The 14,303-nt window shown below is 46.7% G+C and overlaps 1 protein-coding gene across 5 annotated transcripts in view; it reads right to left on the bottom strand.

Moving 5' to 3' along the window:
* Positions 1-11,319, bottom strand: part of LOC118508911 (chaoptin) — a 49,932-nt gene extending 38,613 nt beyond the window's left edge. The window contains exons 1-2 of one of the 5 annotated variants that reach the window (XM_036048781.1): positions 10,927-11,319; positions 10,763-10,863 (exon numbers count right to left, since the gene is read on the bottom strand). In XM_036048781.1, the coding sequence (XP_035904674.1) occupies positions 10,763-10,771 (9 nt within the window). In that variant the 5' untranslated portion in view covers positions 10,772-10,863; positions 10,927-11,319. Of the gene's footprint in view, positions 1-10,762 lie in introns of all 5 variants that reach the window. The other 4 variants (XM_036048790.1, XM_036048802.1, XM_036048811.1 and 1 more) reach the window with 4 other exon arrangements.
* Between the last annotated feature and the right edge of the window lie 2,984 nt (positions 11,320-14,303).

Genomic DNA, 14,303 nt, shown 5'->3' with positions numbered 1-14,303 from the left:
GAACGCGAGAACCCAGTACGGGTGAGCGAGAACAAGAACATCGTACTAGATTACTGATGAAAATGGAGTTGAGCCATTTTAGTTTAATGTCGCTAGTTTAAACGCGGGCTTTATGAAATCTACCCCATATCGGTGGCGTCAGTCTGGGACATAGTGTCGCCAAACAGTCGTCTGCTTCGATAGACATCTAACGACAACTTGCCGCCAAGAGAGAGAGAGAGTGAGAGCGGGGGGTTTGCAGCGGATTCATCCAAGACACTGGTTGCTTGGGTACATCGTTTCCAAGAAGGTGGGGAGAATCTTCAATCATTCTTGGATTTTTTTTTTTGCTCTGGAGAGTACAGGGTTCAACCAATCTGCATGTGGAGTGTCTGAAGTGGGAGCTAGGCTATGTATAAGCATAATCAGATAAACAGAAGCTGTCAGGGGGCTGACCATTTCACCAGCACCACTACCTCGGCGATGCGCCTAGACGTTGCGAATCGAAACGGTAAACATCGTCATCCGTACCAATAATCACACGAGACGGGGGGCCGTGTGTGCTTTTGCAATAACCCCCATGTGATACTGAGCTCCTCTGCCGGAGCTCATGTGATACTAGGTACCACACACACGCACGCATACACAGTAACTGCATGTATTATTTAGGTATCGGTACAACACCAGCCCACCCGAGTCTGTGTGTCAATGTACCATTTCTTCCGGACATCAGCAGTTCACTTAAGAGCGAGAGCTGATTTGGAAGCAACACTCCGTCCAGCAAATGTCCGTCGTCCTGGCACGGGGGAGACTCGCAAACCGGACACCGGCACCATTCCACCAAGAAGACTCTACCCAATCAACCACTCAAACACCGGCGAAACAAAGAAAGCAGCAAAACGGCGAGCTCCGGATGGCGCAAGTAAGAAAACACACAGCATAATCCGTCCTTTCCCTCCACTAATGTCCACTCTCGGTGACTTCAAATCATCTGTGCGTGATATCCGCCCTAGGGCATCACATCTCTCGTTGTTCCCGGTACTCTTCGCCCTGGTTCCGTGCGAAGGTCATCGGGCAAATCCTGACTCATGACTTTTTTTGGGAAGCTTGGCGATTCTTGGCGGAATCACTTTCACATCAGGCCCCGAACGTGATAATGTACCAACTGCGATCGATGGACACGTTCCAGCGATCCGACGATTCGTTCCTTTTTTTCTTGCCAAGAGTGCCCCACCAAGAGGACGTCTTTTAAAAACTTCCCAAGTTTCTTCCGACCCATTTCCCCATTTGGTGGGTTTTGCTTTTTTCGCCCGACTCCAGATGACATTCAGGCACCCACACAAAGAAACGCAATCGGATTGTATGCGGGCCGCCGCCACAACCAATGTACCAATTTTTATGTTCCTTTGTTTGAAATCCCACACCTCCGAACCCCTCGCCGACCGGCGAAGCACTTGGAGTTGGAGCGGGGGGGGGGGGGGGGGGTTGAATTGTGGTTGCCATCTTTGCCCCATCTTTCGTGTCGTAATCCCCCGTCCCATTCTCACCATCTCTAACACTGATTCCGATTTGGTCGGGGGTTGTCTCTGAGTCACTTTTTTGTTGGTTGGTTGGAGCGAACTTCATTTAACTGGCTGGTGAGCTGCGCTGGGTATGGGGTTGTGCGACTAATACTCTCGGCAAACGACATTTTTGGGGGGTGGACGACGACTCTCTTTGTCTTTCGGGCCGGGGTACGAGATCTTCCGGCACCCGTACCCGTATAATATCTTCTGGAGCGTTCTGGAGCTGGAGGACGTATGTGTTGCGTACGTCTTATTAGTTCTCCATCATTTAAGATAATTTGGTCCGCTTGTTCCTAACCCTCGTGCGTGCTCGCTCTCTCTCTCTCTTTGTGGTCTGGCAACATCACCGAAACATCATATCATCTCCATTTCTCCACATGCTTAGCAACAATTGGCTCCTGGTGGACTGGTCCAATAAGCGTGTTTCTCCAAATCGCTTGGACGCCTGGTGCTCGGCGATTTGGCTGCACCGCATATTTAATAGAGTCCCGAAATAGACTAACCCCATTTCTCTAGAACAATTAGAGCAGCACGAGAGAACCTTATGTTTCCTTGTGTTATTTTTTTCCTACAGTCCTCCACACTTAAGAGATTACGGGAAGACTGGGGTCTCGGGTCCGGGGAGGTTCAATTTTGGGCGACTCGGCCTTCCGCACATGGCAGCAATTTTTTTAACAGAGAGATCGACCGAAACCTCTCCAGCAGCGTACCGTTCTTGTGCACCTTCCGGACCTACGGGTTTTCCAAACCGCACACACAACACAACTTATATAACTGCTGATGTACGTGTGTGTGTGAGTGCTTGCAAAAGGGGTAGAAGAGTACGTGCTCGCGAATATAGTGGTTGGGTGTTGGGTAGCTTCGAATGAATACTCCCCCCCCCCCCCCCCCCTTCCCGTAAACAGACACACATACACGTGCATTCACAGAGCGCACGACGATTGCATCAGGCCATAAGCACTCATGGCCACTAGCTGGTTAGATCCCGCCGGCTGAACGACCGTAGCGCACACGGCGGTGTGGCAGCCGCATAGCTCGCTCCACTGTTATGCTATGTGCAATAGAATATTTAAGGAAAGACTCCCAGTTATTAGAACGAACCCGATATTCCCGTGACTCTTCACTTCAGAACTTTGTCCTTGAGGTTCTAAACTCCAGTCTCTGTCTCTCTCTCTATCGCTTGCAATTCTCGCCGTGTAATGACCAAAATGCAAGGGTCATCTTCACCGCGTTCGGGGCTTCTTTGCTTGTGCTCCACAAAGATGGCGATAGAATTTATCGACTTCCACCCAACAACAACCATTCCCATTGTGGAGTGCTGTGAGTTCGCGAACGTCAGTCGATCAGATACGTGGGAGTGGTACGTGCTGGAGTACGGGCTGCCATACACGGTGCAAACGGACCGAACTCACTCAACCTAAAGAGTGCTCCCCGACGACATTGTGTCCCCCCACCTCACCCCATCCACCCCGGGGTGTACAGAGAGTGATGTGGAACTGTCGGCGTATTTTTTTGTTGCGTTGTTGCTTAATTGGCAACTGTATACAACCGGGGGGGCACACCAAAACAAGGCGGTGGAGAACGCTGCCGTTTTTTTTTTTCATTCTTCTTACCATCATATCCCGGACTTGCGTACTTGAGAAACATCAATCGGTTTTTACCTCCCACTCTTAGCGCTTGTGTCGCGAGTGGAGTGATCACGAGATCCTTTTCAGAGAAACGCGCTCTATCAACAATCGTTTAGGGCCGTGTGGTAAATTGAAACCAGAAAAAACTGCTGGCTATAATCTGGTAAGGCTTCACAAGGAATCTGCCGAACTCGTGATGACCTCAGGCTCAGAATTTCTTGGAATGTATCCCTGCTTGACGGGAACCTTCCGTTGTCACCTATCTCGTGTAGCAATTGCATCTAAGGTCTAGTCTCCAAATATCCTTGACAGTGTGTCGTCGGCTAAGTTTCAGAGTCCGGATAGATCTCTCAAAGCGCCAACACAAATCATGGGCAAACTGACACCTCCTCCATAAGACACACTGCTGGAAAGCCCCATTTCGGTATTTCACACTCCAATGCACAGACACACACACACACAGACACAAGTACGCGACTCACGCCCTCGCCATGTACAGCTGCAAAGTACGGGGAAAGGGTTCACAACAGATCGAACGCGAAACGATTCTCGTTCAACAAAAATCTCCCTTTTTGTTTGCTGCTGCTGCGGTATCATTTGACCGCAGCAGCAGCAGAGTCTGGGATGGGACGGCAAACCAGTTTTCTTGCGACTGCTAGAAATTGCCCACTCCTCCGCCGCCCTGGAACTCGAATGAACCAAGGCACCCCCCAAATGAAGGCGTGCGCCAGAACGAGCAAGCTGGAGCGAACAAATCTGGATCGGGGCATAGCATACGGTGCCCAGACAGAAACCAGGTCACTAGATCTTCTGGTTTCCATGCCAAACTCGTGCCCTTTTTCAGCGACGCCACGCAAGGGTTAACCAGATTCCAGCTTTAGGGTGCACGGTGCTAGATGGTTTCTTCCGTTATCGTCTCAGCATTTTGGGGTCCAATGCTTCGGGGGCTGGAGAGCAGTAGTGCCTGGTACGTACAGAAATAGCGTACGCTGGAGATGGTCGATGCCTGTTGCACGAGCATCGCGGTAACGTTACACCCACCAACCACCGTCCTTGGTGTGGCGCTTCTTCCGAATAGTTCTTTTAATTCTCCATCATCATCTCTACTCTTTTTTCGCTTGCACAGTCGCACCGCCAACACTGGTAACTCGAGCAATCCCACACATTCGGAAGCGCAGTGATGCTTCTACCACACAACGGACACACACACATACGCTCGGAGATGAGAACGCGGCCACACTCATGGACGATGATGTCATGTCAACGCTTTTGCTAGCCAGATGTTCGTTGGATCATAGTGCTTCTAGTGCTTCTAGCGCGCGCGTAAGTAAACCCTCCCAACAACACCAAAACTGCAACAGCTAATCTCTCTCATTCCTGATACTGTGCTGTTTGCACATCCTAAAATCAATTGTAAATATTTGTTCCTGTTCTTCAAAGAACCGAGCGAGCGGGAGAGAGAGAGACCTAGATATTGGGGCTTTTTTGGCGAGTGACGCCGGGTGCATATTTCTTGTAGCCTGTCTGTGCACATCTGGTCGCGAAATCACCATCTCCCCCACATATGTAGCGCGCTGAGGACTCTCTCAACAAAAATCTAAATGAAGATATCTTCGCACGTCCAGTGGCAAGAATTTATCGATTATCCAGGGAACTGGTCTGGTCGTTACCCAAACACACCGCAATACAGCTCTCGTGTGTGTGTGTGTTTGGTTTGGAATTAGGAAACCCAATGGCGGGCAATGGCGGGAAACAAAGTTGCTCCACTCCAGCGCACCGAATTCCAAAAAAAAAACATTCCAATTCACGGGTGCGAACGCGCCCTCCGTATCTCGGCTCGTAGTTTGGCGTCCCATGACGTCCGAACGTATACACTTTGCTGGGAGTACTGTATTGTGCATCTTTGGGAAGCCATATTAGGAAATCGTTGTAATCGTAACGCGCACCTTAGTTACGCATCGATGGCGCTATAATACCACACATGTTGGTGGCATAGCAAGAGACTTCCGATTGCCGCAATCGTCCAAGAATATCTTGAGTTGAGGACTTCAAGACCTTATATGGCACAAGAATTCTAATGATCTACCCTTGTTTACTGGATACTACTACACAGAGTCTGACTCTAGTAGAGAGGATCAACCAGTCAGATCCGTATAATTTATTATACTTTTAACAAATTAAAATAACCCCAGCACGCAGGCAACCCAATTAAATTCAAATTCATTTACCTCTCTCAATATGATGTAATTTTACTGCTTTTGAGGGTTTTTGGTTTCTTCTTTGGAAACACGCCAATATCAAGGTCCTCTTGTAAGTTGCGCTGCTCTTATCGAGCAACCCACACATAGCGTGATGGTGTCTACCGCTATCTACCGACCAAGGATTTCTTGATCCTTAGCGTAAACTTAGCAGACATCACATTACCCACCCCGCCCCCTCGGTGGTCGTTTCCCGGCCGGTGAGGTTGATGACGGCTCTTGGGAGTTACGCCGTACCGTGTGCAATCAGGCAAAACTGCTGATGGCTATCAGTCAGTCCTCTTCGTTAGGAGAAAACACATGCGCACATGCGGTGGAGCTTCTTTCTAGCAGTACAAGGGACGCCTTAATTGGAATGAAAAGTGAGTTGAATTTACTACCGTCGCCATCATCCATCCCAGCAACGCTTCAATATCAATTTAATTAGCTTGCACTGTTTTGGGAAGGGAATATCGGACCCCGAGGTTCCAAAGGGGGGGGACAGAGAGAGGGAGAGAGAATTCCGGGCTTAGGTTACCATCATTCCGGTAAGCTATCCGTGCTGTAATCCGTATAATTCGCTTCTGTTTTTTTTCGGATTTAGATATTTTATGGGCAAAAGACTAAAGGTTCCTCAGCATGGCTACCATCTCAAAAAAAAAACAAAATGTCTGAAGTTTTTTTTGTTTTAGTCCACAATTTGGTGCGAACCCTCCCTCCACCGACTAATTCAATTAATTGTGCGTATCTTCGGCATTTTTTGTCTTCTGCCCACTCACCACTCCGTACCATCATCTCCCAACCCCAACTTTCGATATCTTGATTAAGAGCCTGCGTGTTCAAAGTATCAGAAGTAATACGTCTAAATGGTCAGGCCAAACCTTGCTGGTGCCCAACCCAGCGCTCGGCACACGCCCCAGAGAGTGTAGTATGGCGTCACGAAATGGTGAGCAATGCGTCACTACCACCGTGAGCTGGTACGTTCCCGACCGGGTCTAGACATACGAGTGGAAGAATGCGCTCTAAAAAGCGTCCTCACAGCAGGGCGGCCGCCTCACAGCACTTCCTTTTTTTTCTAGCAGCTGGAACGATGGACAACACACAAAAGCGGAAGTACTCTGCTCCCTCTGCACAAACTACTTCGTGCGAGGAGCAGAGAACGAACCGTTTGCCGAGTACTGACCGAGTACCCTACTACCCGGAGGCATGGTGCGCGGTGCAGAAGAAACGATAAGAAGTGTGCATATTAATGTCCTAATTAAATTACGGCACCGAGCAGAGGGAGTCTCGGGTATGCAGTCTTCCTTCCTGTCAAACCTTTCCACAAGGAAGAAACAACAACAACAAAAACGCCATCCGAAGACGGAAGCCAATAAAACATATTAGCTGAAGCACTTTGTTTTTCGTGCCACAGGAAAATGAGGACATTGCCAAGCGAGATAGGCGGAGACTCCGGGGGAAGGAAAACGCTGCGAGATACTTTGCGGGTTATCCATATGACACGTGAGGATCATCATGTCGTGGAGTGGATCTTTTTTTTTCTGTCATATTAAGAGAAGAGCCCTGCTTGGAATTGGCGAGTCAGTTCAGCTCTTGCAGATCTTACACATTTTCGTTTATTTATACAGGCTTCGAGTGTCTGCAACTTTAATCGTCTCTTTATGAGGCTTTTAATCAATTCTAGTGAAGCCAAGCTGTCTGGTGAAGCGATCTGCTGCTTAGTAGTTCATCTCCAAATTTCTTCTCCAACTTTGAACACCTCCAAGTAAGAGATCTTAAATGGGTTTTGCAAGATGCTCAGAGAGAGAGAGAGAGAGAGAGAGCACATAATTCTGAATTATTTTTTCCATGAAGGTCCTATGTGTTGAGCGGATGACTCAGACCAACCTCTTCAAGATCTTTAATCAACTTGTTCTACGTTCTATTACAACTCCAAGTAAGACAGGAATCTCAAAGGTATTTTTCATGATACTCAAAGGGTTAACACATGCCAGGAGCCATCATGGTCAGAATTAATTTTTCAGTCAGAGTTATCACATTAGAAGAATGGCCCTTGTTTAGAGTTGATGATTCATTTTAACCCTTTTAGACACCGATCCGCTAGTAAGACGATAACTCTCTACGTTAGTAGAGCTCCATTCGTCCAAAGCGTGGAGAGTGGATGGATTCCAATACAGTGATTGCAATTTTTTTTTCTTCTTCCCCATAATCGTGGATGTACTTAAAATAGGTATCTGACTCACCAGAGTGTTGTCCGCATCACCTTCGCGCTCACCTGAGCAAAAAAAAACTAGAGTTTTGTTACTAATACCAAGATTCTGGTCCCAAATGCATTTTAGTTGTTCACAGCTCACACCTCCCTCACTCTCCCTTCCTTTGTCTCTCTGCTTCTCTCTCTCACACACACTAAAACCCTACACTCAACCGACCGTGTCCACGATTCAACCAAAAGCCGATCGGTCGGTCATCTGTCCTCCACCTCTACCTCCGTTCTCCACGCGGTTTTCTCAACCGGAAACGGAAACCCTTTGTGCTGTCAAGTTGCTGGTTTGGTGGGTGCCTGCATATTATCGTGGTAGTGTTATTGTTGTGCTTTTTATTCGTTTTTTTTGTTCTCTTCACTGTACACCATTTTGTACCTACACACGCTCACATTGGTATTCTATTGTACTGGTTTTGTTTTTTTTTTGCACGTGTACAGTTGCACACAGGAGGTTCGTCATCGTCTCCAGTAATGCACATGTGATTGGAATTGGAGAGGAGAGGAGGAGGTTTTTTTTTCACCAACCATAGTCTTCGTCTCCTATTCTGACTGTGTTATGCAACAGTCGAGGGAAACGAAACAAAGTGACGCGATGGGCTCAATAGCAGCAGGTAGTTGGTTATTTGAAGTTCGTTTTTTTGTGCCTCCACAATTGTATATACGCTAGATGACAAAATGGACTCCTCTTCCACCGGCAGTAGCAGCATCAGCAACAGATGTAATCAAATCATCAGGTAACACTGTCATCCATTATGACAAAAGAATGGGATTTTTTGTATGTGGAGAGTCTTCTTCCAGCTGCTAGCGTCTAATGTAGCTAGCACTGTCGCTCTACCATACGGTGATGGTGCTTAGTAACAAAAGCTCATTATGAGACCGGTCGGGAGCGAGCGAGACAGAGAGAGAGAAAGATGAAAAAGTTTAATTGGAACACCCACACACACGCACTCACGTCACACGTCCATTGCACTTTTGTGTCATCGTTACGGTTTCTGGTATACTCATTCCGGGACTTTCGCCGTGAGTGTGTTGGGTGACGCGAGATAGAGCGAGACACACTCAAACACCCACACTACACACAAAGATACTAAACCATACTCTATATTAGCCTAGTTTTTATTTTTGTGCATGTGTTTCCAGCGAGCAAAACAAAACCCCGTTCGCACCTCGCAAATAGATCGGTGTATAACAATCCGGTGGCACGATAAAAGCGTCATAAATCGACACACATGGCGTCACCGTGAAGAACAACGGATCGATTCATTCGGCAGTAGCGCCATAGAGAAGCTACCGGTATACCGACGCCCGGTGAAGCGGACTGATTGATTGGGCGAAGATACTAATCCTATTCTCTCTTTCACCCCTTCTCAGGTTCCATGGTTAAACCAATTCTTCGCTTATTAGCACACATCGCACAACGGCTGCCACCTTCAGCTTCTTGTGGCCGAAGCCGACTTCAGACTTCAGAGTAAAGATGCCAGTAAACGATATCGTCTGAAGAAAACGATTCCTCTCGGCCCAGCCTGAAATTTGCTAAACCTGATGCGTTCGAAACTAAGGTGAGCAAATATTCAGGTGTGTCGACGAGCGGTCACAATCAACGGAGATGGTGGTTTTAGTGAATTTGGAGCTCTTCTTTTAAGATACAGTGGCGAGGTACTGAGCGGAATATCACTTGGAGGCCTTTAGGAGGTTTAAAGTTAAAATCCAAGTGGAGACATTAACTGAGGACTCTTACAGTATTCGGGACCCTATAAATGATCAAGGCTCTCAAGGACCGCTTATCCTGCTAATAGGAAGAAACGCCTCTGTAGGCATGGGCGGGACTCCTTGAAATCTTGTGTCCTCAAGCATCTGCTCAGTATACTTGTACTGTGATCAAACAATCATGCTTTATGACATATTTCTTCCTGAAGATGACTGCAATTATTGCAACAGTGAAAAGGTGTGATAATGTTATTAACTCCTTTTTTTTTGACGTCGCAAACATTTCCTACCAACTAATTATAATTGAGTGACTATCTGCCTCGTTGTATACCGCGGTGAGTACACTGTCTGTATCCTTCATAGACACCGACATACGAAAAAGCCACCGCTGCAAGTCATCCGCCATCACAGCCGAGAGATCGAATCGGTGATGTTTCGCTTCTCAACCGACGGCAATGTTTCATCGACTACTACTACCGGCAGCCGCAAATAGCATTCCAATTTCCTATTTCCGGCACCCTACCGCTCCTATGCCCGGGGAACATCGCTCTCCTCATCACCGTTCCGAAGAAAGCCGGCGTGACAGTTGGGCTTCGCGAGAGCCCAAGCGCAGTCTGTCTTCAGAACTGGGAACCACAAGCCACCAATAATAACACCAGATACCTCAGGACAATATCACTTCATACCGAAGAGTTCGGGCGGGGACAAGCTTTTGGCGCTCAGAAGATGGAAGTCTCCACGTATCCTCCCCCCCCCCCCCCCCGTCCCCCCCCCCCCTTAAAAGCGGGACCACGGCAGAATGATAAATTTGGTCGTGTAGGAAGTGAAACGCAAATGGAAGCCATTAGGAAAGTAATTTCCGACTTCATTTTGCAGTATGTTGAGCATCAGTTTGAGCGCGGCGGGAACTAATTCTGCCCACATCATAAATCTACCTACATCGCCCGTCTATTGGACACGCTTCTTCCCAACACACTCTTTGGGGCGCGGGCCTTCTTGGGTTAATACTTAGAATCCCATTTTTTTTATTATACAGGAACATTCGAACTAGCCTAGAAAGTGCGCTCTTCCTCATCTATAGTTTCGACCTTTCGGCGGGTGACATTTTGTTTCCCCCCCAGAACGAAATTAGATTAGTGTATATAAGAGCGTAATTAAATTAGAACCGCAACCCGGTTCGATCACTCCAGCATGACGAGGAAGCAGCTTGTATGTGCAAATTGGGTCTCTCAAGCTATCAAATGTCAATCGCGGATCGGCGGACACAAACATTTTTTGGATGAGGTCAGGACACCGGACATCACGATGGAATGGGTAAAATGGCTGTATAACAGTTGCTTCAAACTTATACTAAAAAGAAAAACTAGAAAAAAGTGCACAAACCCGAGCCATTATTGAGCGCTGTCGCGTTATCCGTCCCAGAAGACTCAGCTACGCCGGTTGTTGGTTGGTGTTGATCGTAGGAATGTCACTGGTCTGTCACACTAAAAAAAAATCACGGGTGTTAGGTCCAATGCAGAACACTTCACAACTGTTTTGTTCTCTACCGTCAAGAACAACAGGGGATGCTTGATTGTTGATGGCAAAAGGCTTGCGCACAAAACTTCCAATCACTAGCAAATCACTAAATCACTAGTTCCTCTTAGGTTCCTAGCGTTAAGAACTGGTACCCTGCCAGCTGCAGGCACACTGCTGCTTTATTCCGTTCTCCTGAGAAGGTACCACCAATAGCTCAAGGATCCGGATAAGAAAACACCTGTATCTGGGGAGCTACTATCACCGGGGAAAACTTAATCACTTCAAGTATCCGAAAGCAAAGCTGTCGACCAACGGGGTAACCTTGTTGTACAAGGTACAGTAATAAAGGACACAAAGTTCACACAACCAGCTAGGTCCGCGTCGTTCGATGAACTAATAAGATGCGATGGGCGAAGAGAACCTGGTTACTACACCGGACCCGCACTAGGGCGTCCCCGGTACCACACTTTAGCCCGAAACCGGCCCCGAAATGTCCCATTCGCCAGTGCGAGACTGTGACCGGCGGTGCTGCCGCGCCTCTCTCTGTCTCTCGTCGCCACTCCATGTGTTCTTAATCTAATTATCTATGCACTGTCGACCCTACAGCCACACATACACACGTACGATGAGGCGACTTTGTTTCATTTAATGTCCCACTGGCGGGTAAAGTCGTCGTCGTCGTCGTCCTACCCCTCCCTGAACATCCATGTCTGCCAAGTCTTCAACAAGCAAAAAAACGCCCTGCTGAGGGATCATTCGAATGTGTCCGACAACTTCACCCGTACATTCGCCACAACAGTACCAAGGTTCGTCGCATTATCCAAAATGTGGTCAACCCGAATCGAAGCCACAGTAAGTTCGGAGTGCGCGCGCACACGCCATCGTAATTTACTAAATTTACTAGCTGTGCAGAAAGCTATGCATCCATAATCCTCGGACCAAACCGATTTCGAGCAATGATCGTGAAGACTGGACTGGAGATTGAGTACTGTCATCTGGCCCCTGTTGCGTCAGATGCGACAGGCAGCACCCCCGCGCGTTTAAGAGGTTGTTAATCAATTAAACTACGCTTTGTGTTCTAGGGACTTCTAATGCCTTTTTAACCCTTGGCAACCCCTAAATTTTAATTATCATTAGACTGCAGCTGAGCGTGTGCTCATGTGGGAGATCTGGATGTTTAGAACCAGATCACATTGGTCTTTAGTGGTCTTAGCTGCATTCTACGACGGAGCACAACATCACGGGGCATTATCTTTTGATTTAAATCTTGATGATTCTGAGAGTCTTCGAGTTTTGGTTTAAATTGAGGTTGAAGTTAAGTATTTTACTATTAAAGAAATGAATATTTTTTGTTCCTCTTCCACCGGGGTTAAGAAAGAGGTCTTCCATTCAGTAAGATAAAAGTAAGCCCAAATTTCTACAGTTTGAGCCTCCGACCACTGTCAACATACTCGCTACGTATTAAAAACCCGTGTGCCATTTTTGGTCTGCCAGACATACAAACCTGGACCAACGCAACGTTTGCGACCAAAATCCAATCAGGCAGTTGGAAGGATTCTATAAACGGATTTACTGACACCTGACACCTTGCAAACCAGAGACCTGACCAGCCAACTTCCTGCACGTTCTCCTTCATCCACCTCCGCTAGCTTTACAGTGTGCCAGTGTGTGTGTGTGTGTTTGGCAAACGACCAGCTAAAGTTGCACCTTTGGTGTAAGCGATCATTTACATGCAAAAGTCTCGTGTAACCTCCCCACATCTTCCATACCCCTCTTTCGAGCACCGAGCCCACCTAATTGGGAGACAACTCTGCTAGTGTGGTGGCTCGTGTTTTTGTTGCACACACGCGAAACTGAAATTTAATCAACCAAAGCTTTTTTAATTCGTTTCTACACACTCCATTTGCGTTGATCAAGAGGCGTGATCACGCGCACCAGGTTCAATATGGCGAGGTATGCGATGCCGGGGACTCTACTCTTAATCGTTTTCTCTGTCACTGAGCTGATTCAATGGAAAGGGAAAATTGTAACAAGTGTTTAAATTTTTCGTAAATGGAATCAATGTCAATCACCGGGAAGGAATCACTGCTGGGTGTTGAGTTAAATCGAATTCAAACGAACGATAGAAAGGATTTGTCTGTGTCCTGGGGTGTTTTGATGCAGGAATGTCTCTTCAACACTCGACTTTTTAAGGAGCATTGCATACAGCTCCCTGGAGTATCACCAAGATTAATAAAGATAAATCTTCCAGTTCAACAAAACCTCTTCTTCCTGGTCATCAGGAGCAAGTTGGATATTGCCTCAAAACAGTTGGAGCCCTCAAAACCCCAATCGAATATGTTAACCAAGTAGAGATATTACACGAGTCCTCTTTATGGACTTCGGTGTCCTCTATAGATGATCAAAGCTTCCAGGAGACCTCACAACCCCACCTTACAGGAACTTATCCCTTGGGGACCCCGTTGAATACTCGGAGCTTCTTGTCTACGGAAGGAAATCTTCGTCTACGAGAAAAATGTCAATGAAGATCATTCCCTGCACAGCGCTGCGTCGTATGATGTTCTACTAAATACGCTAGAAACTCTTATACGAGCTGTCCCGCCGTTCCGGACAATAAATCCTATCCTGGCATTAAATTATTTTGTACGTTGTCATGTGAAGTATGCGTATGGGAGGTTTTTTTTTTCACTGGATCAGTTATGATCTTGTCTGCCATAGATCTGATGCAGCGCCTAAAGGAGTTTCCTGAAAACGAATTAGCTACCTGGCCAAGGCTCTTCCCCCTGAGCAGCTCAAGAAGCAGAAGTACAATTTAATTAGTGAATATCGTCTGATTAGGAGCAATTGTAAAATTATAAATAATCTTATTATAATAGCTTAATCATTCAAATTATTAAAAAAATTATATTTTGCAAATCCCAGAGCTCTTCGAAAAAAGGGTCGAGGATCGCTCGTTGCTACCATGGACGCGTCTTGGTGACTGGCCAATATTATCCTAAAACTACCATTCCAACAGTATTTTCTAATCGAGAAAATGTGAAAATGTGTGTTCGTACAGCTAACGAACTTATAAATTAATTTATATACCCGAACCCTTTAAGTAGCAACTTTAAACCATTACAGAAGATATTGTTGAGGGCTATTCTATGTATCTAGACTGACTCATACTGCTTTCCCTTTGAACTTTAACACTGTATACATGGCAAGGTTAGTACACGCTAGCATTGATTTATCTATTGATCCATATCTATCTAGCTACTTACTTGCTTTGAGGTTCAAGTTGACCCCTCTTTCTTCACTTCAACTCTCCTGAAAGTACCTTACGATGCTGTAGATAATCAGGCCACTTCAAGCTGTAACAAGAAAAAGATTTATTTGATGTATGACATGCGATAACTGAAATTTG

The sequence above is a fragment of the Anopheles stephensi genome, chromosome X (genome assembly GCF_013141755.1).
Source record: "Anopheles stephensi strain Indian chromosome X, UCI_ANSTEP_V1.0, whole genome shotgun sequence".
Lineage (NCBI taxonomy): Eukaryota > Metazoa > Arthropoda > Insecta > Diptera > Culicidae > Anopheles > Anopheles stephensi.
Note: the sequence above shows the minus strand (reverse complement) of the source record. Positions and strands in the feature narration are given on the sequence as shown.